This window comes from Echiichthys vipera (genome assembly GCF_963691815.1).
Source record: "Echiichthys vipera genome assembly, chromosome: 15".
Lineage (NCBI taxonomy): Eukaryota > Metazoa > Chordata > Actinopteri > Perciformes > Trachinidae > Echiichthys > Echiichthys vipera.
In genome coordinates this window covers 22244489-22268242 of record NC_139840.1, presented here as the reverse complement: position 1 = coordinate 22268242, position 23754 = coordinate 22244489, and the positions used below count along the sequence as shown (strand labels likewise).

Sequence of the window (23754 nt, the reverse complement as noted above, 5' to 3'; positions counted from 1 at the left end):
ACACACACACACACACACACACACACACACACACACAAACACAGATAATAAAGTGCCCAGAGGCTGGAGTCATCCTCTTAAATAGATTTCACATTAAAAGTAAAGCATGGGTAATAATATAAATATTAGCAGTAAAGCCCCTTGGCTTATGTTACGAGGACACAACAAGTGAGTGATTTAATAGAGCAAATACAATAAACACACTTCAGCATGTGTGTGTGTGTGTGTGTGTTTGTCTGTGTGTGTGTGTGTGTGTGTGTGTGCGCACCAACGTAATGTTAAAATAATGAATGAAAGAGGACAGAGGTGAAGACTATTTCCTGGATTTCTAATGTGGAAATTAACTGATACAAGTTAATCAGATTCGAAGGAGACACTCCAGACTTCATTCTCCTGACGTTATCCAGGGATCATGTGTGAAAACGTCTTTGCAGAGACACAAGAATAAAACATCTGTGGCCTTCTTAGCTGCAAACAGAAAAGAATGGAATAAAATACACAGCGCTTGTACATAGAATGGCACTCGATTTGATTCTCGCCTTACAGGGTGGTGTATGGAGAGTGACCGGTGCTGAATGTTGCACATTCACTTCAGAGTCCTCCAAAGCTGTCCATGACATAGTGACAGGTACAGAACAGGGGCTGTCATTACAAAACATCTTAAGGCTAAGCGTAGGTCCTAACTTGCTGATTTAGGAGTAACTCTTGAAAAAAGGGGCGTTTCCCTTCTTATTTTAGGACTCCTGACTTTATAAGATAAGTGTTATTCACAAAGCATTTGGGCGCTAAAAGTAGCTCCTAAATCTATAAAAACTCCTACAGTAAGTCACTCAGAGTAAATCAGGAGGACCAAACATGGCTGCTGCAGTCAGCATTTTGGAGAGATTCAATGATGAGCTTTTAAAAAGGTATCGCCTTAATGGAGATGGCATTATGAATTTGGTAGAATTGGTCAGCCACTCCCTCTCAGCCGATCACGGTGGGCACAGAAGGGATGAACATGATGTCATCCACAGCAGCGAGGTCGACTGCCCTCTATTCTGAGCTCAGGAGTCACTCACACTCCTTAGGAAAGTTGGTCTCAGGAATGGGTTTGAAGAATTACTAACTCAGAACTTTTAGTGCTCCTTAGGCATTAAAGATCTGGATTCTGGGGTACTTCCCTCATTAAAGAGTGTCGTGGGAATTTTGGATATTTGTAATTCATAATCATAGTTTTGTCAGGTCAGACGCAGTTCAGTGTCTCCTCTGTCTAACCTTCTTAATGGATAACGCAAATAACTGCCTTTTGATAGTATAATATGTGTGCATCTGCACTCTGTGTTAGAGACCTAGGGGTGAGAGAAGTTCAGAATGTTCAGAATTGAAATGTCTGAGGCATGTTTTGTTTGGTCTAAAGACGTCACCCAACCAAGGCTTAGCACGTTCTGGCTCTCCCTCTAAAAGACTGAGTGTAGGGTGGATCAGTGCCATTTCTGCTAGACTCTGGGCTTTGTGAAGAGGCAGGGGTGAACGTATTTTTGTCTGCAGAGGAAAATACTTTGTCAAAATGAACCAGGCAGAAAAAGCTGATCCTGTTTGTTGATCTTTATTGAAGAAAGCCATTTCCACAACAAGAGTTAGCATGTTTGGCATCATCTTATTTATAACTCGTGTCAATAAGGCTGTTATGGTCTTGGTAACTGTGCAACACGTAGATACACCTGACTTATTTCCAATTCGATTCCTCCTTTCAAAGATTCTGATCTAAAATGAGGATGACTCATAACCACCTTAATATTAGTGTTCTCCCACTGAAAGGAAGATAAGAGATAATGCAGAATACTGTAAGGTATGTGTTTTCTCCAGCTTGCGGCAACCATAAGGATGTCTACATGTCCTGAAAAAACCTTAGCTTTTTGCGGTTTACTTTATCAGCTACTGACGGATCGTACTCACTCTGTAAGTTGTGCTGTACTCTAATTTTCCCTTAGTCATGCTAAGATGCTAAGATGTAACTGCAAACGGCCTGTTTGCACTGAAACGTCTCTCTGGCCTCCCTTATCACCTGCTGCAGATGCGGCACATCCTGCCATTTTCTGTCTCAATGACTGTAAGCCAACTTTGCTCATAGCTGACTTACTCTTATATCACTCTTTCAGACTTGTCCCCTTCTGAAGAGTGGATTGTGTTGTGAAAACCTTTCTTTGCTAAAATAAAGATGCAAAGAAAATCAACTCTACCCACTTTATTTCATTCCTCACCAAAGAAATGATGAAATAATGAAACTGTGATATTTAAATTAGTTTATTTCATTTAATTACCATTCAAGTTAGCGCTTATCCAGAAGAAGCCTGGCCCAACAGTTGAACTTTTTTGGCTTCATGTGCCATGTGTCATGAGCAGCTTCCTTAGGAATGAACAGGGCTCCACCTCAAATGCTGTATCCAGTTCTTTTAAAACATCCAGTTGTTCCCCAAGGTCACGGGTGGGCAATTCCGGTCCTGGAGGGCCACTGTCCTGCATGTTTTAGGTTTCTCTCTGCTCTAACACACCTGATTCTAATGATTTGCTCTTTATCAAGCAGCTGATGCTTGTCACAGTTTGATTATTGTTAGACTCAGGTGTGTTAGGGTAGGGAGAAACCTAAAACATGCAGGACAGTGGCTCACCAGGACCGGAATTGCCCACCCCTGCCCCAGGTGGAAGTCCTATGTTTTCCTTCTTTCTCTCCGTCCTTGAAGTGATTTCTACAGTAATAAATACGTGGAATACACACAAATTACAGTGCATTGCATTTTGTAGTTTATGCACAAACAGTGGATGAGGACAGCCTGGCAAATTCCATTGAATTGACACAGTTTTGTATTTAAACAGTAGCATTCAGGAGCAGCTCGTAGTCTCGATCTGTCTTATTTTATTTGGGACGTGCAGTTACATCACACACTCTAATTAGCCTCACTCGGCCCTCATACTGGAAAAGTTGAATTGTGTCCAACAAATAAATCAATAAGTGTAACACCTCACTGGTCCTGTTATGTAGTCGTTTTGTGACGTCAACACCTGGTTTTTGGATACCCCCCCTCTGTTATACAAGAGACACACACAAACACACACACACACAGAGCCATAATGGAGCAATTATCCTCTCCAGCTCCGATCTGCTCCTCTGATTGTAATTTGCATTTATTATTAGCCTTCAGCCTGCCAGAGGCTGTGAGGCGTGAGGATGGATCGTCATACACCACATCACACTGATAGACCTGCACAGATGCTTCATAAACACGTGTGCCCGAGGACACAGCAACATGAGCGTCAGTGTGCCACGTTCCACGTTGCGGAGGATGGGGACCCCACACACATGCACCACAGATGAAGTCGTTATGACAGCACGATGTTGCTCCTTCGTTTTTTTGTTAATGCTGATCCCTGTTAATGATGCGAACAGTGTGTTCGGTGGCGTTCCATCACAGAAATACACGCTTCACATTTCCATACTTTGATGTCCTGAAGGACTGAGATGAGTCTTCCTGTCCCTTTTCCTGCTCTTTGTGTTCTCTTTTGCAGTCAAGACGGCCTCGGGACTCATCATATGGAAATTTGTGTGAAGCAGAGTCTCTCAAGGCACATACAGTGCATACAACCAGCCAGCACGCTGATAGATGTGCATGCTGGTGCTCACACACACATACGCACACACACATATGCACACAAAGAGAATGTGCAGAGGATCACTGAAGTGTGAAATGATTCTGTTATCATGTCGTCTGTGTGGAATATATTTTCCCATCAGCTGTCTATGGCAGGTGTGTGCGCATTTCGTGGCTCTCTCTGTCCGTCTGTCGTCAGGGGCGTTTCTCGAGGGTGGCCTGTGGTGGACTGTGCCTGTGGGGTTCAAGAGATTCATTTATTACAGTGATGTAAAGCCAGATCTTACACGTCTAGTTGGGTCTGGACAGACCGTCCTCACCAAAAGACACAGACTTACAGGTCAATCGTGAAAGCTGCTTATTACGACTAGAGTTGTTCTGATACCAGGATCCAAAATGCATCTTATACTGCCTGAGATGCTGGTATCAGTATCCGTGAGTACATGAGTCTAAGCAACAGATCGGATCGACGGTATGTATGCCATGTTTTACGTGGTTTAACCTGAGCAAGGCCATACTCGATGATAGCAATCATATCCCATCCATAAAGTAGAATACAGCTGTTGAAAAATAATATTTGAATCCAGGCTGGGGGCCTTCTGTGTGGAGTTTGGGTTTTCTCCGGGTTCTCCGCATTCCTCCCACAGTCCAAAGACATGCAGGTGTTAGGTTAATTCATTCATTCATCTTCAACCTCTTGTCCCTATCGGGGTCGCGGGGGGCTGGAGCCGATGCCAGCTGACATTGGGCGTGAGGCGGGGTCCACCCTGGACAGGACGCCAGTCTATCACAGGGCACATAGAGACAAACAGAGACAGACAAACATTCACACTCACATTCACACCTACGGGCAATTTAGAGTCATCAATGAACCTAACATGTGCATATCTGGACTGTGGGAGGAAGCTGGAGAACCTGGAGAAAACCCACGCAGACACGGGGAGAACAAGCAAACTCCACACAGAAGGGCCCCAGCCAGGATTCGAACCAGGAACCCTCTCGCTGTGAGGCGACAGTGCTAACCACCACTTCACTGTGTCGCCCGTGTTAGGTTAATTGATGACTCTAAATTGCCTGTAGGTTTGAATGTGAGTGTGAATCGTTGTTTGTCTCTATGTGCCCTGTGATAGACGGCGTCCTGTCCAGGGTGTACCCAGACTCCCGCCCAATGTCAGCTGGGATCGGCTCCAGCCCCCGGCGACCTTGTTAGGGACAAGCGGATGAAGATGATGAATGGATATGATTATATTTTTTCACAGACTGGTATTGGATTGGAACTAGGTATTGGTTGATACACAAGTTTAGGTGTCGGTAAGAGGCATTTTTAAATTTCCTTTTGCCAACATTCTCTAAATTCGGATTTGGATTGAAACACAGACATTTGGATTGAAACACAGCTACTGAAATATTCAAATCCAAGATTCAATATTTATAATTTCTGTAGCGTTCATATTCTAGATGTCTTGTGCATATTTTTTTGTACACACTTCCTTCAAATTCAGCCTGACATAATTTGTGTCTCTAGAAACTAGGAGATAAAGTTTTGTTGGTGTAAACGATGTCTGACTGCACAACAGGAGTAGTGGCTCAATAAAGTTTGCAGAGTTCATATGAACCATACCTCAGTCTGTGAGGTGTATGTGTCAAATGGAAAAGATATCCTGCTCAAAATGTAGTTCTTGTTCCGGCCATCTTTGGCAAACATTAAAGCCCAAACTGAGTGTGGCTGTTTTCTGCTTCCATGCGTGAAAGGTGTGCTGCATATTTGTGTGGCCTGTTTGAATTGTTCCACCTGTGATGCTGCAAGAAATGAATGGATATTTATTTTGGCAGGACAAAGCATCCTAGAACATTGAATGAATGCAACATGTTCACAACAAATTACTGGACTGCAGGGGTTCAATGACCTTTTTGCACTGTGCAGATTTCCCCCCAATATTTGTGTTTGCTTGTTAATCTTCATCGTTTTTAAAAAAATGTATGGAATAATATTATTTCAATGGCATTCTCTGAGAAAACTGACTTTAGTTGTAATTAGTGGATGTGTTCTTGTCCATGTATTTTCTGTGGCAAACAAAGACAAACTCCATATAACGCTGATTGCCTCCTCTTCATTTTTACACTCATGAAAACACACAGTCTACACAAAACCGTGCACATACACACTCATTAAAACACACACGCGCCGGTTTAGTGACCTGCCGCTGTGCATGAGAGGGATCCCAAGGGAGAGCTCAGTCCGAGCAACTTCACTGCACTGCCTAATTGATGTGTGTGTGTGTGTGTGTGTGTGTGTTTGTGTGTGTGTGTGTGTGTGTGTGTGTGTGTGTGTGTGTGTGTGTGTGTGTGTGTGTATGTGTGTGATAGAGAGAGAGTAGGAGGTGAAGAGAAGGTGTACAGATTTAAGAGTCCAAACTAACGTCACTTTTCTCTAAACAGTGCTTCAAACTCTGGCAGAAAAATAAACAGACCTGTCAGTCATGTGCTCATTTAGTCTCTGCAGGAAGTCTGAGTCTTCAGCCTCACAGTCTGACAGCTTATATCTTCCTGACATTGCAAGACAACCGTGAAACAATACAACCAAGTGCAGAGGAGACCTGCACCTATTAACCACACACACACACACACACACATCGACACAGATTCAAGACTGAGGGCAGCTCTTTCGATGTATGCGCAGCTAATGTAGCAGTTACAGCTATTTATTGGATGAAATATGGCTGACACGGGGGGTGGACGGAAACAGTTAAACTATATGTAAGAGGGGTCCTGGAGAGAAGGCTTCAAATCTCATTTCTGAGCTTTAATAGTGTTTGTCGCAGCTTAGACTAACTGCTTTGAAAATGACAAGATATTCCTCTTTAGTGAATAAGAAGAGGTACACACGATAGCTCGCAATGATAAGAACTTGGCTGCTAACAACAAATTCTAGCTAAGGTCTTAAACATTGCTTTCCCCTTGTTGCTCCCAGAGCATTATAACCTTTATTCAAAACAGGGAGGGCTATTGAGAGCAAGTTCTAGTTTTCAAGTATGCCCTGATTACATTACATATACCACACGAAAGTCAGAGAGTATAGTTCAACAATTATACATCAAACAGACCAAGGATATCGACATAAGGGACAGGAAATGAAAGGAAACACATGCATTCACACTGCTGTATGTCAGTCAGAAGTGGATTGATAAAACGTGACATGCTGCTCAGATTGTTCCACTTGTGCAGAGCATAACTTTCCCCGTCTCAGTGTTTACTTGATAATTGTCAAGGACCAAATAGTCTCAGGACCTGGTGCAGTGGGAAAGTGATCTATAGTTTAGAAGACATGTTAGATACCCAGGTAGTTTTCTCTTCTCCCCCAACTTTCCCATAAAGTAAACAACAATGAATCTAAAGTCATCCCCAGTTAAGTCCCTATCAGAGCAGAATGATAGACTGCATTGAGAGGTTTAAGAGTAGAGGAGTGCATAGCCTATAAATAACACCGCTATAGTCCATAACAGATAAAAAGGTGGACTATACAATTTGCTTTCTGCAGTTAAGGATAGTAGAAGTCCTTGAAATACAACTTAAGGCATTGGGAGTGTAAATTATCTTCTGTACTTATTATTTCTCAAATCAAATATTCAAATGTGAATTCTTTCTTCTCAATATTTCCCACATTAACTGTCTTGACATGGAATATTAAAGTGAATTTCCAGCGTAAAATCATCCCGTGGTCTTTTTCGGCAAATCCGGTCATTAAAAAGCCATCAAGACAATTGTTTTTGTGTGTAAGGGATTAACGGAGAAATCCGGTAGAGTCGCCAACAGCCGCCAGTGGCTAACACTGATTAGCTCGGGGCAGCACGGTGAAGGCATTAAAACGGCTTTTTTAACCACCAATACTGATCAAAATAACAGCAAACCTCTGCAGCAGCATGAGAAGAGTCCCTACAAATAAAACAAAGCACCAGTGGGCTCCTTCCTTTTGGATTGACTTTGGTTATCCACTTCAATGGACTTTACTATGAGAGGAGCTGGTACAGGGGCCAGTTGGTAAGTCTTTCAAAACACTCTTTTAATAAACTCCAGGTTCACATACTACATTGTTGATGCTTCGTTTTATGTGTAAGGACTCTTCTCATGCTACTGCAGAGGTTTGCTGTTATTCTGAGCAGTATTAGTGGTTAAAAAAGACATTTTAATGCCTTCACCGCACTGCCCCGAGCTAATCAGTGTTAGCTTACAGCCAGCCACTGCAGGTGTTGTTAGCAACTTTCGGAGATATCTCCGTTAATCGTTCATACTCAAAAGAAATTGTCTCGATAGATTATTTGATGACTGAATTTGCAAAAAAAGACCCTGGGATGATTTTACACCGGAATTTCACTTTATCTTACTTTTTAACAACCCTTGTAAAAAATAACCAGCAGTTTCCAAAAGTTTCGCTTTTTGTGCATTCAAACACAACAAGGTGGCTTTGCATCTTACAAATAAGCCTTGCACTACCGTTTGAAAATGAAGGGGATATACAGCAGGATTATGAACAGTAGCATGTTTCATCTAATAACAAGGCATTAGGCTACATGTACAGTAAGTACCTTTTTATAATACCTGTATATAATGGACTAATTCACAGTTTAACAACCCATACAATGAACACAAACACACAATTGCCTCTTTAAAAACAGAAAACAATTACGTACAGTACGGCATCACTGCTTTTCTATACTCCAAAAATCACATTTTTTAAATTGCTAAAATTCCGGCAGCACTTGAATGCAGCATTGACTCGGTTTAGCTCTGTTACTATGGCAACGATCGAACGTTTACTTCGCGGTGGCCATAGTAACCATCGTCCCTGTTACTGTCAGTAATTTAGCTAAGCTAGCTCCATTTACCACGAGAAAACTTTATTCGACATGACAGGAAAGTTTTAGAAAAGTTGTTTTAAAAGATTAGTTCCTTAAGTTGCAGTCGCTTTATCTTCCTCCATGAGCAGGTGAGCAACTGGTGGCTTATTAACAATCACGCGAGACTACAACAACAACAGGTTATGCAACGTTAGCTTCTGCTAAATTTAGACAGCCTGATAAATGAACATCATGATAGTTAATAACGTTTTATTTCAGTGCCACGGACGTTGCTTCTTAAATAAAACACTAAAGTGTTATGAAACAATAATATTTAGCCTTCAATAGCTTTTTAAAGGGATCTGATCGCTATATACACACTTAAGTGCCACTTAAATCCATATGGAAACCAATGCTAATTACTTCACATTCAGTTAGAAAGACTTAATGATTTCACCGCTGTCCTCTAATGTCCAGGTTACAGTGCTTGGGGAAATCCTTAAGTCCGCAGAAACAGGTAAACACCAAAGAATAAATGGATTACATTGTTGATAGTCTGCGTTTGTTTGAGGCAGTCACACATTTTCCATGCTTATGTATTACTACTGTACATGTCCCATTAAACATTGTATGAATATTAAAATGACTTTGAACTTGCAGTTGATTACCTCTGCTCATGATGAGACACACAAACCCAGTGGTAAGAAGTAATTCACATTTCACATCAGTGTGCAAAAACATTGCATCCTGACGTATTTCGCTATTTAAAGACAGAAACGAAATATAAGAGCTCGACCTTGTACTTGAGCTGCTCTCCAGCCTTTCATAGCAAGCTTATACTCCTATTATGTTCTAGACAAAGTGGGGGGAAAGACAGTCACTGATAAACATCGGTAAGAACAGTCCTATCCTAGCAAAATGTACACTTCTGTCATCATGCTCATCCACTGAATTCTTCACTTTTTGCATCCAGTAGGAGTCCTCCTACACAGTTACGGCCTCATTCTGTACAAGTAGGTATTTGAAGATAGACCGAGTTTGGATTGACAGAAACATGTTTTGCTTCACTATGATAGCCTAATTATTTGTTTTTCTTGCCAGGAGACTCAGAAGTCTGTGTTTCCAAGAGGGGATGTGCTGAGTACAGACGGTATGTGAGTGTGGACTCTCATCAGTGCTCTTTCACATTGTGTTTAACAATAATGCAGGGAGAAGTTGGTTCCTGAACATGCAGTGATAACAATTTATAAATCCATAGTGTTACCAAGGTGGTTGCTATGACATAGGTACATTTGATGTAATCACAAATATACCAACGCCTGTCTTGAGCTATTGCTTAAAAATGAAATGTACAGCTAAATGTTAAATCATTCAAATATAAACTTACATTACATTCCTTAATTTCAAGAGCCAAGTCATTTACATATATTGTAAACAGGGTAGAGAAAGAACATCACATTGTTAACACCAAAGGGGGAATTAAACCAAACAGTTGAATATCGACTTCTAACACTTAACGCTTTATACAATCTGCCATCTAGCCAAGCAAGTAAATCACTCTGGATCCGATCAAAACCCTTTTGAAAATTAACAAAACAAACGAGGAAGAATATCTTTCTGCACTTCTTCTTCTTCGGACACTATATAATATTAAATCTTGTATGTTTGTGGTTCTCCTTTTAGACTGCTCTCCAAAGGAATCACCAAGGTACTCGCAATTCACATGAAATGAGAATATCGCGAATATGCTTGTTTTAAACCTTAAATGTGATTTCAGGGTTGAAGAACATGCACAGTTGACTCCAGTGCCTGATGGAGAGCTGAAAATTAAGGACTTGCGTGAAGTTGAGCCGTCGGACTCGGCACTAACAGGTAGATTGTTGTTGAGCAAAATGTAAAGTAAGACATGCAGCAAGAAATAAACTAATGATGGAGTAAATTATTGTCAGGAGGAACAACACATTCCACTCAACCAGCTGAGCCTCTCCCCACACACGAGCTAAATGAGGAGGAAGAACAGACCGAGGACAAAGACATTAAGGCACCAGTGGAGCTGATGATGGAGGTAAGGTGAACATGAAGGATCCATACTGGATGCTGTGCTGAGAGGATGGGCTAAGGCTTAGTAGCTTTAGTTTCATTTCACATAAAAGAAATCATTTTAATCCTTGGTTTTAGTGACTGAGAAACTGAGAAATTGAATGTGAAACTCAAGTGCAAAAGTATGGTTTCAGTTCCTCAGAGCTGTGATGGACAGAGACTTCCAGCTGGCCAGCAAACTGTGTCAGATGAGTATGTACCCTGAATCCATCAACTGTGTGTCTGCCAGTCAATACATCAGCCACAGGTGAAGTCAACCAATGCTGCCTCCTCTCTCCTCGGTCCAGTTCTCATCTATGAACCAGACAATCCTGAGGCCTCTGAGTTTCTCCCGCTGATCAAGAAGAAGATATCGGAGGGTGAGAGTCCCTCCATTTATTCAAAGAAACACTTACGCTGCATACTCCAAAACACACCGTGAGTTTGTGTTATGTCTTTTCCATTAGAGAAAGAGGCAGAGCAGAGCACTGAGGAAGACGAAGAAGAAGAAGAAGAAGAAGACGATGATGATGATGATGACTCTGGGAGCAATGAGGAGTCATCTCAGAGCTCAAGCTCTTCACCATCAGATGAGGAGAAAGAAGAAAAGCAAGTTAACAGACACAAGCCGTGTCCCCCTTCTCACATTTCCCCCTAAATCCGTTGTAAGAACACAACTGAGGTAATGTCAGGCACACACGCCAGATATCTTTGCTAATAACATCTTGCTACTTTTAGAATATTGTGTTTATTTTAATCTGCAAAGCTACTTTGCATAGTCTTGCATTTCGGATTTGGTGTGTCAATTATGTCTTTCGTATTTCACCTGCAAATAAAATATGTATTGTAGACAAAACTGAGGCCCTTGTTTCCTGGGAACATAAACCACTAACCCAACATTAGAGAACTACGACTACAGATAAATGATTATTAGCAGCCATTACACTGAGCGCTCTTCAGAAAGACTCAGAAACACTGCTGACATTTTGCTGAATGTGTCCACAGCTGAGATCATTGGTTTCTAGTGCTTTTGGCAACGTGATGTCTTACAAAGAAACAATTTGTGAGCACTGATCACACGGCACGCCCTTTATGAAGACCTGAGCTGTGAACGGTTCAAACAAAGATCAGTTCTTTTCATTTTGAGATTCCTAAAGCAGTGATAGTATCCGGTATTTTACATGAAAAAAAAAGTCTACAGCCACGTAAGCGTCTCTGTGAGGTTATATTTAGACGATTGGATGAGCGGTTCTCGAGAACGCGTCCGGGTCAGAACTGGCGCTAGAGCCAGTAATGACGGCTGTGTAGCTTTTACATTTTCTACTTCTAAGCCCTCATCATTTATGTAACTGCACCTGTTCTTTACCTCCTATTTCAAACATGTATATAATTCACATTTTAACAAATTCAGTTGTTTGAGTGACATTGAAAAACATGAGGAGAACATTTTTGTCTATGGAAATAATTGATTTAAACATTAGTTTCGCCCCTGGCAAAGATGCTCTTAGCCAGACGCCTAACACCAAATACCTTTGAAGATGCAGCATAATAACAGCATAAAAGAAGACTGTACGTTTAGCCATTTCCATGCACCTATGTTTCCATGTGTGCATTGAAAAAGCTAAGTGTAAATGCCAGAAAGTCTTAAAAAAATCCTGTTTGAAATGTTGCAAAAAAAGATTTTATGCTTGGTGGATGTATCAATACTTATCGGCACGTCACTTGATCGACTATTACTTCAATTCATTCTCCATTTTTAGATTCTTCATTCATGGATTGAGTAATTGATTTACAAATGATCATTTTGAGGGTGAATTATTCCTTTAATCTCAGAGAAATAACAATATTTCCCTAATGGATTGAAACACACGTTCATTTTCATTCTGTTTTTAAAGGTTTTCTTAAAATTAAATTAAATTTGCATCACTTTTGGATGGAAACTTAGGCAACACATCGTCGAAGAGTAACGTTCAGAGCACAGACGGAGGTTAAACTGACCGCAACAATGCCAACAAAATAAGATCAAACTGGTTCTGTTGGTGAAACTCTGCAGGTCATCGTAGGAACTTTTCAGATTACTACAAAGTTTAAAAACACAGTTTGAATCCAGTTTAAATGTGACATAAACATGATACACAATATACTGACAATCAAGAATGTTTTTCTGTGATACTCTGCTCTATGTGCACACTGTATCACACGCACACACACACACACACACACACACACACAGCTCATCCATCCTACAGAGGAAGGCTATCAGCCAGTGTGTTCTGAGTTATGACAAATGGCAGAGCTTATCTTTATGAGTCATCTCTGCGTGTGACTTGTGAGAAGAGAAAGTGTGAGCACTATCTGATGAAGGCGGTGTAATTTGCAGTGACTGAATGAACATAATAGCCGGTCTCTCTGCCCATCCTGTGGACCAGGACACACGGGCAGGAGGAGGACCATAAGTCACCGCCCTCCAGACTGGATTCACTTTGACGCCTCTGTGTTATTGTCCATATGAAGGTTGAAAAAACGATGCAGGTCAAACATTATGATGCATGCAGTGTTGTCATCTCATGAAGGTGAGTATCTCAGTCAGTATGGATGGATGGATGGATGGATTATGGATTATTATCCATCACTTGGTGCTTTCATAAGAATCCCCCACGGGTCCATTGAAACTGAGATGTATACATCGTGAATCTGCTTTTACCAAAACCCATAAGACAACTGTGTTTGTCATCCCAAGGTCAATTGCTATGTAACCCACTCAGAATACATTTCACAATCCATCCTCCATCCTGTGACACCCACCCACACCTGGACACACACACACACACACACACATGCACACACACTGAGGGGTGGGTATACGTCACTGGCGTTTCCTTGTGCTTTTCAGGCTTCTTAAAGTGGCTTGTGGCTGTCAGTAGCACTCAGGGAAGCTTCATTAGTCGTCAGGGGGGGGAGACAAGGCTGTGACTCATGCTTGCGTGAAGAGACCAATAGGCAGCCGGAGCCTGAGATATAAATAACGAATACAAAAAAATAGTCTTGAGGGAGAAAGGGTCACTTGCGCGCAGCTGGATTGGATTTTATTTGTGCGCTCTGTTGGTATTCCGCCATCACTGGACTGTTCCTTGTCGTGCCTTTGGGTGGCAATTGTAGTTATAGTTTCTCTGGACTCGACAACCTGTGCGTCCGTGAGCCGGTAAGATGCCTCCTCTGTGCATTTCAGCTGCGCCCGTGGTGTATTAAAGGTTTCATATAGGTGTAGCGTCGGAGTTGTTTTTTTTGGGGGGGGGGATTATACTCACCAGAGAAATAACAATGTTATAATTTGCAGCGTCGTTTGAGAGAAAGGAATCCCAAATGAGTGACAGCATGAATTCATTAGTTGTCCAGTCTGTCTCTCATACCATGGTGACATTGAGTGATGATGGTGTAAGATGTGCTTGTTCAAAGCGCAACTTAATTGAAATGTCGATTGTTGAGTCAATAGGTAAATGACGGGGTTATTTATAGTCGCGTCTCATCAATATTTGCTTAATAAATCAGTGTGTTTAAAATCAGCTGTAGTTTTATCAATATACCTGTTTTCATTTGTCTATTCTATGCAACGTTATTCTCATATGGCGTGTGAACTAAGGCGGGTTGAATGCATCTTTTATAAATGTTATTTTTTTTATTGTTTTTATTCCTTACAAATATCAGCTGTGAGTGCACCGGGTGGTCACAGACACACAGCTCATAGATTTAAACGGTCTGGTGCTGCAGACTGATATCTAGGGGAAATGATCGTTTTGTTCCAACGAGCCATTAGAAAAGACAGTAAATCTATTTATTATAGGTGTCGCTCCCTAAAGTCTTTAGATTATCTTGGTTTTACAGCAGCATGAGTATTTGATGGCCAATTGAATGCAAGAAATATTGAATATGTCCAAAATGAATGTACAATATGTGCGTATTGCTTTTGCGTCGCGCGTAATTCTCTCCAAATTGCGCGACTTGGCTCATAGACCAGAACATATCGTTTCTGGCGACGCGGAGTGGAAAACGTCGTTTTCTAATTAAATGGATTGTAGTTGGATTGTATATATATATATATATATATATATATATATATTCCAGGTGTGAATTGTATACGCTGACCTCCCTCCTCCTAACCCTGTCTCGTTTTGTTGCAGTTTAATTATTTCCCAGCTGGAGATCAGATAACAGAGGACCGATGGCCACGTCTGAACCGAGAGCCACCGACGCGGACCAGGATCCCAACTCCGACAATTTAAGACCTCCGTCCGCAAGTACGTGCTCACACTCCTCTCCTGTGTAAATAACGCCGTGATCCCGTATCGATCCCCGCGGGTAAATTCTAGTTAAGGCTGTCTCTCTCCGGAGCTGTGCTTACAGAAAAGCCCACTGGAGCTGACAGGGACTCGGTGCCTTGCTCAAAGACACTTGTGCAGTGAAAACCCTATCTCTCTCTCTCTCTCTCTCTCTCTCTCTCTCTCTCTCTCTCTCTCTCTCTCTCTCTCTCTCTCTCTCTCTCTCTCTCCCCCTCTCTCTCCCTCTCTCCCCCCTTCTCTGTCTGATAAAAGCGAGCCTCGCCCGGGCCATTTGCTGTGTGGGCTCCGTCGTTAATCATTCCGGTTAAAAACAGAGCCATCACAGCTGCCTGTCGTGTCTGGCGGAGCAGCGGTGCGCACCGACCGGTGGACCTGGCGCAGAAATAATGCACAATTAAAGCATTTGCATTTATAATGATCCAAGAGCATTTATTGGTAATATTCCTGCATAAAAATGCTTTTTCAGATCGAATAAATTCCTGGTTGTAATATTTTCCTGCAGTGACGCCTTCGTTGTTGGCGTTTTAATCGTGCTGTTTTCGACAAATTTCGTTTTCCAGTCTTTATTGATGCTTTCTTCATGTCACAATTCATCTTATCTCGTTTCTCGGGATGCTTTGGCCCTCGAGGCTGTAGGCTGCATAAATGAGATGCTCTTGGAGAAATATCAGTGCTGTTGTTTTTTATTTGTTTTAAGTCTATTTAGGTAGCCTAACATACTAAAGGTTAATTCATCATATTAAGCCGTTGTCGCATGCACTAAATCGACTCCATAACAGTGCACTTGAGCAGCCATCTGCAGTGCAACGCGGGGAAATAATTACAGGTTTTTGTCTTCAGCCAAATGTATTCAAGTCAATTTCATATTTTCTCTCTTTAACGAATACGATATGTCTGGATCTTTTGTTTGTGGCCCTCGGGCGTCAATAAACATGACGACAACAACAATGATAAGAAAAAAAAATCTCAGACTTATTTCAAATGTGAATTTGTTTGGAGAAAAGCCCATTAAAAAAGAAAAAGAAGATGTTTGTTTTGTCTGACTTGCTCGCATATACTGCTGCTGGATGTTGCCATTATCTCTCTTCCACGCTCCATCTCACGCCTGGCGGCCTGTATAGTGTCTGTGCGCGCGTTCGTGTGCGCGCGTGTGTCTGCCCGTGTCTGCCTGTACGTGTGTGTGTGTGTGGCATCTCGAGCTGTTCTTTTCTCAGAATGAAATTGCTTCAGTAAATTTAAATACTTGTTTTTTGTTGTGAAAGTTTTCCATCAGGTGTGTTCGCCGCCTGGCTGTGTAACCTCTGGCTTTCTGCGCCATCTCTGCTCACGCATGTCCACGCTCGGGTGTGTGTGTGTGAGTGTGTGTAGCTGTGAGTGTATGCATGAGGCACACTTAAGTTCCTGCATCAAGCCGGCTACAGTCTTCCCGGCCGCAGACATCACCAGCTCGCTCCGGTCACATACTGTGTTTCACTCAATTAATTCCTGCGCTCCTCCGTGAGCTCATTTCACGGGCGTTAATTCCAGTCCGCCCCTTGGCTGGGTGTGTGAGCCGGCGTGGATACCGCTATCTGCGCCTATTGATTGAACTTAAATCGGAAATGTTATAAGACGTGTCCCCTTATCATCAGAGGGGGCTGCTGTAAATAAAAAGCTGGACGAATCCTCGGTCAAACAAAGACCAAGTTGAGCCAAATGACTCAAGAAATGATCGCATGAAAACACCAATAACCACCCGAGTGTTCATGGTCTCACACCCGGCCAGGAGCCGTGCGTTTCACGCTTCCACTGTGCTCACTGTGCTCCACCCGCTTTTATATATTTATATATATATATCCATCATCCACGTTGTCTGCGCGGCCTGCACACCAGAAACTCAAACGTTCATTCTGTTTTAGCCAACGAATATGCGTGGATGCACGGATGCACGCGGAAACTGGGGATGAAGATTTGCGGTAAGTTTTGTGGGCACATAAACCGTTTCACGTCCTTTCACATCAGTCACATGTCTGACACATTAGAAGAAGAAAAACAATTAAGGGTGAGCAGATTATTTGGTTTGTGGGTGTATGATAATGTGTCTCCATCGTACTCCATTGGGAGTGTGTGAGTATTCCTTTAAAAGTTGGTGTTTTTTTCTTCTTTTTTGAATAAATAAACCCGTTTGGAGGCCGTAAATAGGCCACGATAAAGGCTGTTAGAGCAGGGCCGTCCACGCCTGTCACGGTGCGTTTCCATCTCCTAAAGGTCAGTGGACATTAGCCTGTGGGTCTGACGATGAGAGCCCCGGACGCTCCCCCCTGAACCCCCCATGTCTTTTCCATTTCACCACCAAGAGAAAAATCCTCGAGACAGCCCTGGACATATATGTTACATAACGCCCCTTATAAAACATGTAAATAAAGGAGTGTTTGCATTCCACAAGGACACAGTTTTTTCTCTGATTTCCTGTACTGCTAACGGCCTGTATTAGAGACTATGGATGTGACGTTGCATTGATGTTTATTCCTCCATCTTTTGAAGGAAAAGTTTCTTGGGGCTCAAAAATTCAAATGTATGGATGTGTTTCCCCCCTCGCAGCTATGCAAAAGGGTAATGACTGTCTTGCAGATACGGTCCATTCATAGAGGATATTATTGGCCTGTTTGTGATGAAATCCATTAATGATTGATTGACTGAATGAATTTCTGAGAATGAGAGAATGAGCAATAGATTTTGATTGGTCTAAATGACATTTTAATGGCCTGGAATGGGAATTGAATGGGAATATTTCTACATGGAGGCTTATGGCTGTTAGAGGGTCTCAAGTATTGATTTCAAATATCCATTTCCCATTGAAAAATATAAGACTGTGTTTTATAATCTTACACATACCAAGGGTGTGTGACTCCCACGTGTTTTGCGCACACTTAGGCCCACACGTGACCACGTTATCCTGCAGATATCAAGGGCCGACATGCAGAAAAAATGATCCGTCATAGAGTTCATCCCATTCAGGCCGTGCAGGGGCAGAGTGCTTCATTAACCCCTCTTTATAGAGGGTGCGTAAATTGGCTGTATGGGTCATCACCGCGGGCTGTCCTGCCCTGCCCACTGAACCGATCAGTCTGAGGACCGGGTGCTGCTTCTGGGTGCCTCCTCACCGGGGTGTGGTTGTGATGTCACAGGGTGGGGCGCGCACCCACTCTCACACGCTCCTCTCCGGCCTAAATAGGTGTGGCCTCCACCAGACAAAAGCACTTCTCATGGAAGAATTCAGGGCATCAGGAGCTAAGAGCACAGGCAGCCTGCAAGTCATATATTTATAGAAAAATAACGCAGAATATTTGGACATTCATTGTTCCTCCTCATTGTGTTTTTTTATTTATTTATTTTTAGTTCTTTAATTGTGTCCTTGTTGGTGGGATGGAGGTGTTTGGTGATAACTGCTGCCCTCCGCCGTGTAACACCTTAGGGTTCCTGCAGAAGAACAACAGCCTGGACGAGAAGGGGAGGCTCGCGGGCCAGAAGAACCTGCTCTCGTGCGACAACAGTGACAGGGACGCGCGCTTCCGCCTCACGGAGACCGACTTCTCCAACCTGTTCGCCAGAGGTGAGACGTGCACGCGCTGATCCAGGTCTTTAAGTTAAAACATAAAAAAAAAAATACATTGCTTATTTCTGCTTTTTTAGAGCTGATGGTCACATTAGTCATATGATTATTATTTCAAATTAAAGTCAAAATAAAGCTGCAGGGCCTCCCAGTCAGAGGCATTCTGCTGCTTTTTAACATCTTACAACCACAACTTTCTACATGACAACGACTCAATTAAAGATGAATAATTAGGAGAATATCTAGAAAAAGAACCAGATGTTTGGCCATACTGTCCCATTCGGCCTATTTTCTTAGGTTACTGGGAACAGTAGCTATAACTTCATCCACCATTTCTCATTTTTAAATTCATTTTCTGTACAGTGTTGTCACTCTGCAGTAGGTTGTAGACCTATAAGGTAAAATCTCCTGTCATATGAGTCATTTTATATCTCAATAACCACGATTTAGCACGTTTTCTGGTGATTCAATAATTCATATTCTATATGAAATAACCACATAAAACCTTGACAAATGAAACATATTGAGTGTTTTCTAAAAACTCAACTGCAAAATGAACATCACATAAAGCATCGTGCAGCAATACAACTATATTTTAAAATATATACAATAGATCATTTTTATATCACCCTAATGGGCGTTCTGATTATTTTAAATTTTCAAATGATATTCCCTCGGGTATTTAAAAGAATACATTTGACCAAGAGCAGTTGGAGTTAATGTTCTTCTTGATTTAGATGATAAATGTATATCACGATATCTCGATAGATGATTCCATCACAATGCCACTGAACTATCGGCCAAACCTAAATGGACCTACTTATCTGTTTGTTAAGATATGGTTTAAAAAAACATAGATGCCCTTCCCTGTTTAAAACCCTTTGTTACAGACACAAGGGATAATTACTTATACGACAAAATCATCATTGAAATACAAAATCAAACTTGGACTTAAATGGTTTAACACTCTCAGACTTGCTCTCAGCTACGAGCCCAATATTTAGCTAAATTCCCTCTCCTCACCTCTCAGACCTGCTGCCGGCCAAAAATGGAGAGGAGCCTACCATACAGTTTTTGTTGGAGATGGTGGACATCCTCACCAACTACGTCAAGAAGACTTTCGACCGCTCCACCAAGGTGCTTGACTTCCACCACCCTCACCAGCTCCTGGAGGGCATGGAGGGCTTCAACCTGGAGCTGTCCGACCAGCCCGAGTCCCTGGAGCAGATCCTGGTGGACTGCAGGGATACGCTCAAATATGGCGTCCGGACAGGTAATGCTCAGGACACATTCAAGGTTGAGCTGTACTTTATCTGAACGGGGGATATATAAAAAAAAAAAAATGGGGTTGAATAATTCATATGGCGGTGAATGTTATTTCAAAAGGACACAGAAGGCGCGGAGATCAAAAGCAATTAACCTTCCACTGTGTCGGTTCAAAAATAGTGTTTTATCTGCAGACTAGTCTAATTTTGGGATCTTACAGTTCTTTTACAATATTTACCTCTCCAGTGGTATCTTCAATAATAAGTCCATTTTATCACATACATGTAAATGGGTGAATTCAACACAAACCATTAGAGAAGAAGCTGTTTGGCAGATAGTGTTCAGCAGCAGTGCAGATTCAATGTCAGGATTGGGGGGTGGGACACAAAAGTGATTTTCTTTTTGCCCATATGCAACTCTTACCATTTCATAAATCACAACTTCATAGAGGTTCGCCCTATAATTCAAAAAGTACTGCACAGGGAATAATTTACTGTGCTTACCTTTCTTGTTTAAACAGCCAACACATCACTGTTTACTTGACTGTTATATTAGTAAATCCTAATTTTAAGGGTCTCGGGCATGAAGTGTCTGCTCACCCCCAGTTCTTATCACTACCTCTTCTGCCCGTGTATGGAACTACTTTATGCATGATTATTAAGTATGGATGAATATCAAAATATGAAGTTGTGTAAACTGACTGATCATGTTTTTACAATGCAAGTTATGCTAAAAAACACAATTCTAAGAGCACAATAAACACCACACAAGTTGACCCTACAAAAGTATTTGTTCCACCATTTCAATCATTTCTTTTTAGATGTGAATCTAAAATGTGAAGAATGTGGAGTCTGAAAATACATTTGTTCAATTTTGAATAATTTAGGGCAGTGGTTCTCAAACTTAGTCCATGATTGACCGCCTGAGAAAATATCACTCACTCAAGTCCCACCACTGAGACCGATGTTAGAATACAGCAGCGAAGGCCGACACTCTTCAGCTACAGACAGGAAGGTTTATTCCTCATCAGAAGTTTATTTATTCTTGTCTGTCTTCAGCCACAGTCACGCTGTATGAAGGGCTGACATCAGAACTGACATGTCTCTGTTTTCAAACAAGTCATTCTACCTCTGCTGACTCTCTTCCCCCACAGTTTAGCTCGTATCTCATGAACGTCACTATGTAAAAGGCTGATATTGAAATAAAAATATGACAGGAAATGCTAAACTTATTTTAAATTGCATTCAAGGATCTTAAAAGTATTTCGATAGTTTCCTTTTTTTATTTTGGAGATTCATTCGCGTACCAACAGAGAGAGCTTGAGTACCACCAGTGATACAAGAACCACAGTTTGAGAACCAGTGATTTAGAGAATTTTTATCCGGGGGGACAATTCATGTTTTTCAGAAATTGGGGGAGAGAAGTCCCCCCCGTCCCACCCATGGTGTACAGTCTATTACGACGGCTGCTTCATTAACCGCCCCCCTGGTAATTCAGTTGACATCCTCCTTTTCTTCCCCCCCCTCGACTTATTAAAGCAAGTGTCGCCTGAGGGGATCCTAACACGGGCTGTTTCAAGCTGTTAAAAAACGACAACGCTCAAACTGTCCCTTGGGTTTTATATATCACCCAGGGTCCACTGTGTCTACAACTCAACACCACTTTTCATTCAGAGACATGGTGTGTGTGATTTTTTTTGTGTGAAGTCCGACTGACGGAGCTCTCCGCGGTGCTGAAACATTAAGCCAATCTTCCTTTCCTCTCGCTGTTTAGCACTTAACATGAGATTTGTTTTATATTTTATTCAGAATATGCGACTTATATTTATTATGTGAGCCGTACGGCACCACCACCACCTCTACAAGGTGCTTATATCCATGGCTGCCTTTAGGCTGCAGGCATATTGACAGTGACTGTGTGTGCAAGCACCTTAGAGTCTAAATGGCTGTCATATAGCCTTGTTACCAGTTTAATTACGTACACTAAACAGTGCTATGTCAGATCCCTTAGGTTTCATGGCTGACCCTGGGAATACAAAATGATCTGGACGACTGTGAACATTGAAATGAAGAACTGCTTCCTCATGTGTCTTTTATCATTTATATTATCACATGTAGGTGGTGCAGATTTAGCCTGCGGGACACTGTGGTTATTATACGTCTTCATAAAAGCTAATGTTGTCTTTCTTATTGCCTTTTCTTTATATAAAGCATGCGTCCCTCTTAGAGGCAATGGCGCCTTGTTAAGAGGAAAAGCCATTAAGATAGTGATATTTGTTTTAATGTTTAGGTCACCCACGCTTCTTCAACCAGCTGTCTTCTGGCCTGGACATCATCGGTCTTGCCGGAGAGTGGCTCACCTCCACTGCTAACACCAACATGTAAGTCCCACAGTAATGCCTCTCTCTTTGCCTGCGTGCTTGTGCATAACAGAGATGGTGTGTTCGGGGGAAACACCTCTATATATCACAACAGGACAACTGAGGTTTCCAGTTTGTAGGCCACTGGAAATTGCCCGCAGTCATAATCATATAAAGTCAGGGTGATTGTGCTTTTTTGGTCCCCCTCAGCTCACTCCACATTGGTCCCAACATCCTCTGAGGGCGGTTATATAAAGTGTTTGTCCTGTTGAGACTGTGTATTGACAGACGGTATGCTGCCACTGTGCTGTACTGTATATCGGAGGCAGCCCGGCCCCAGGGGTGGTTAGATTGCATATTGATCTCGGGTCACAGTTACATGGTGGCCCAGTCTGATAGAGGGCATGAACCACATCAGCATTGCACACACACACACACACACACACACACACACACACACACACACACACACACACACACACACACACACACACACACACACACACACACACACACACACACACACACACACACACACACACACACACACACACACACACACACACACACACACATACACACAAACACACATATATATTCTGTAAATAAGCTATAACTCTGTGTTATGACCACTGGAATGATGAGCATCACATAATATCTGAATACTGAACACAGTTACACACACAGATAAGCATCTTTGCATATTACCACCTCTGTCAATTCATTCTCAGTGGACAGATGAATATATCATTTTAAGTACATTTATAAATGATTTACTCAAAAATGGGAAATTATAGCTATCAATGTGTTAATATGAAACACCAAAATAATTCACGATATTATCCAGATAATCAGCAAAATATACTTAAAACTCTTACTTAACTGTACATTTTGTCACAATTATCCATCCCTTTTAGTGAAAAATAACCTTAAATAAGGTCATCATAAATCATAAGGCTGCCTTAGTCATAGTAAAGTATTGCATGAAAAATTGCAGCAGAACTCTCAGAGAAAGTATTCAATGATCAAACTCGTATTTAGCATTGTTGTGGCTGATAAATACATGCACAGCGATGATAATTGCGATACATCAAACACTTTCACTACTTTATTTGAACTGTAACTTATGGACTGCAGCTGATTTAATGTTACAGATTTCACGACTATCCCAATAATGTTAAGTTATTGTAAGTGTTTTTTTTTTATCACGTTCTGCGTTAGAACATGTTGTTGTCCCATCCCTAATCATAGCCCTATGCACTTTGGAAATTTAAGAAAATCATTTTTGCTGCATATTCACTGACGTTAAGGGCCAACCATAAAAGAAAGGGCAAGCACGCGCATATTGGACTGCACATTTTTTTTCTCAATTAATTGGTTTATTATTCGGTTTATAAAATAAAATAAAAAGTGAAGCCTGCCACCTAAAATGACGTCATGAAAGTCCGAAACCTAAAAATACTCACATAAGACAAACAAAAGCAGCGAAGCCTCAGAATTTAGAAGCTGGAACTAGATAATCGATCGATCGAGAAAGACAAAAAACATTGCTGTTGCTTTTATTGTCATATCCTGACTTTGCGTGTGAATTAATAAACTATAACTGACAACTTCCACAGCAGAGTCAGTCACTTAAATATCTCAAACTACGACACAT

The 23754-nt window shown here is 41.7% G+C and overlaps 2 protein-coding genes across 3 annotated transcripts in view; both read left to right on the top strand.

Annotated features, from left to right (window-relative positions):
• Positions 1-10209: 10209 nt before the first annotated feature.
• On the top strand, positions 10210-11201 carry erich2 (glutamate-rich 2; the record flags this gene model as incomplete). The annotated part of the gene is made up of 5 exons (XM_083929058.1): positions 10210-10336; positions 10414-10529; positions 10699-10756; positions 10852-10923; positions 11011-11201. 5 exons carry the CDS (start codon positions 10210-10212, stop codon positions 11199-11201), a joined length of 564 nt encoding a protein of 187 aa, XP_083785184.1.
• Positions 11202-13605: 2404 nt separating this feature from the next.
• The window catches only part of LOC310958167 (glutamate decarboxylase 1-like), a 20761-nt gene continuing 10612 nt past the window's right edge, over positions 13606-23754 (top strand). The window contains exons 1-6 of one of the 2 annotated variants that reach the window (XM_083929001.1): positions 13606-13745; positions 14722-14838; positions 16779-16835; positions 18335-18472; positions 19503-19745; positions 22028-22118. In XM_083929001.1, coding sequence (XP_083785127.1) covers positions 14763-14838; positions 16779-16835; positions 18335-18472; positions 19503-19745; positions 22028-22118 — 605 coding nt within the window. In that variant the 5' untranslated portion in view covers positions 13606-13745; positions 14722-14762. The remainder of the gene's footprint in view (positions 13746-14721; positions 14839-16778; positions 16836-18334; positions 18473-19502; positions 19746-22027; positions 22119-23754) is intronic. The other variant, XM_083929002.1, reaches the window with a different exon arrangement.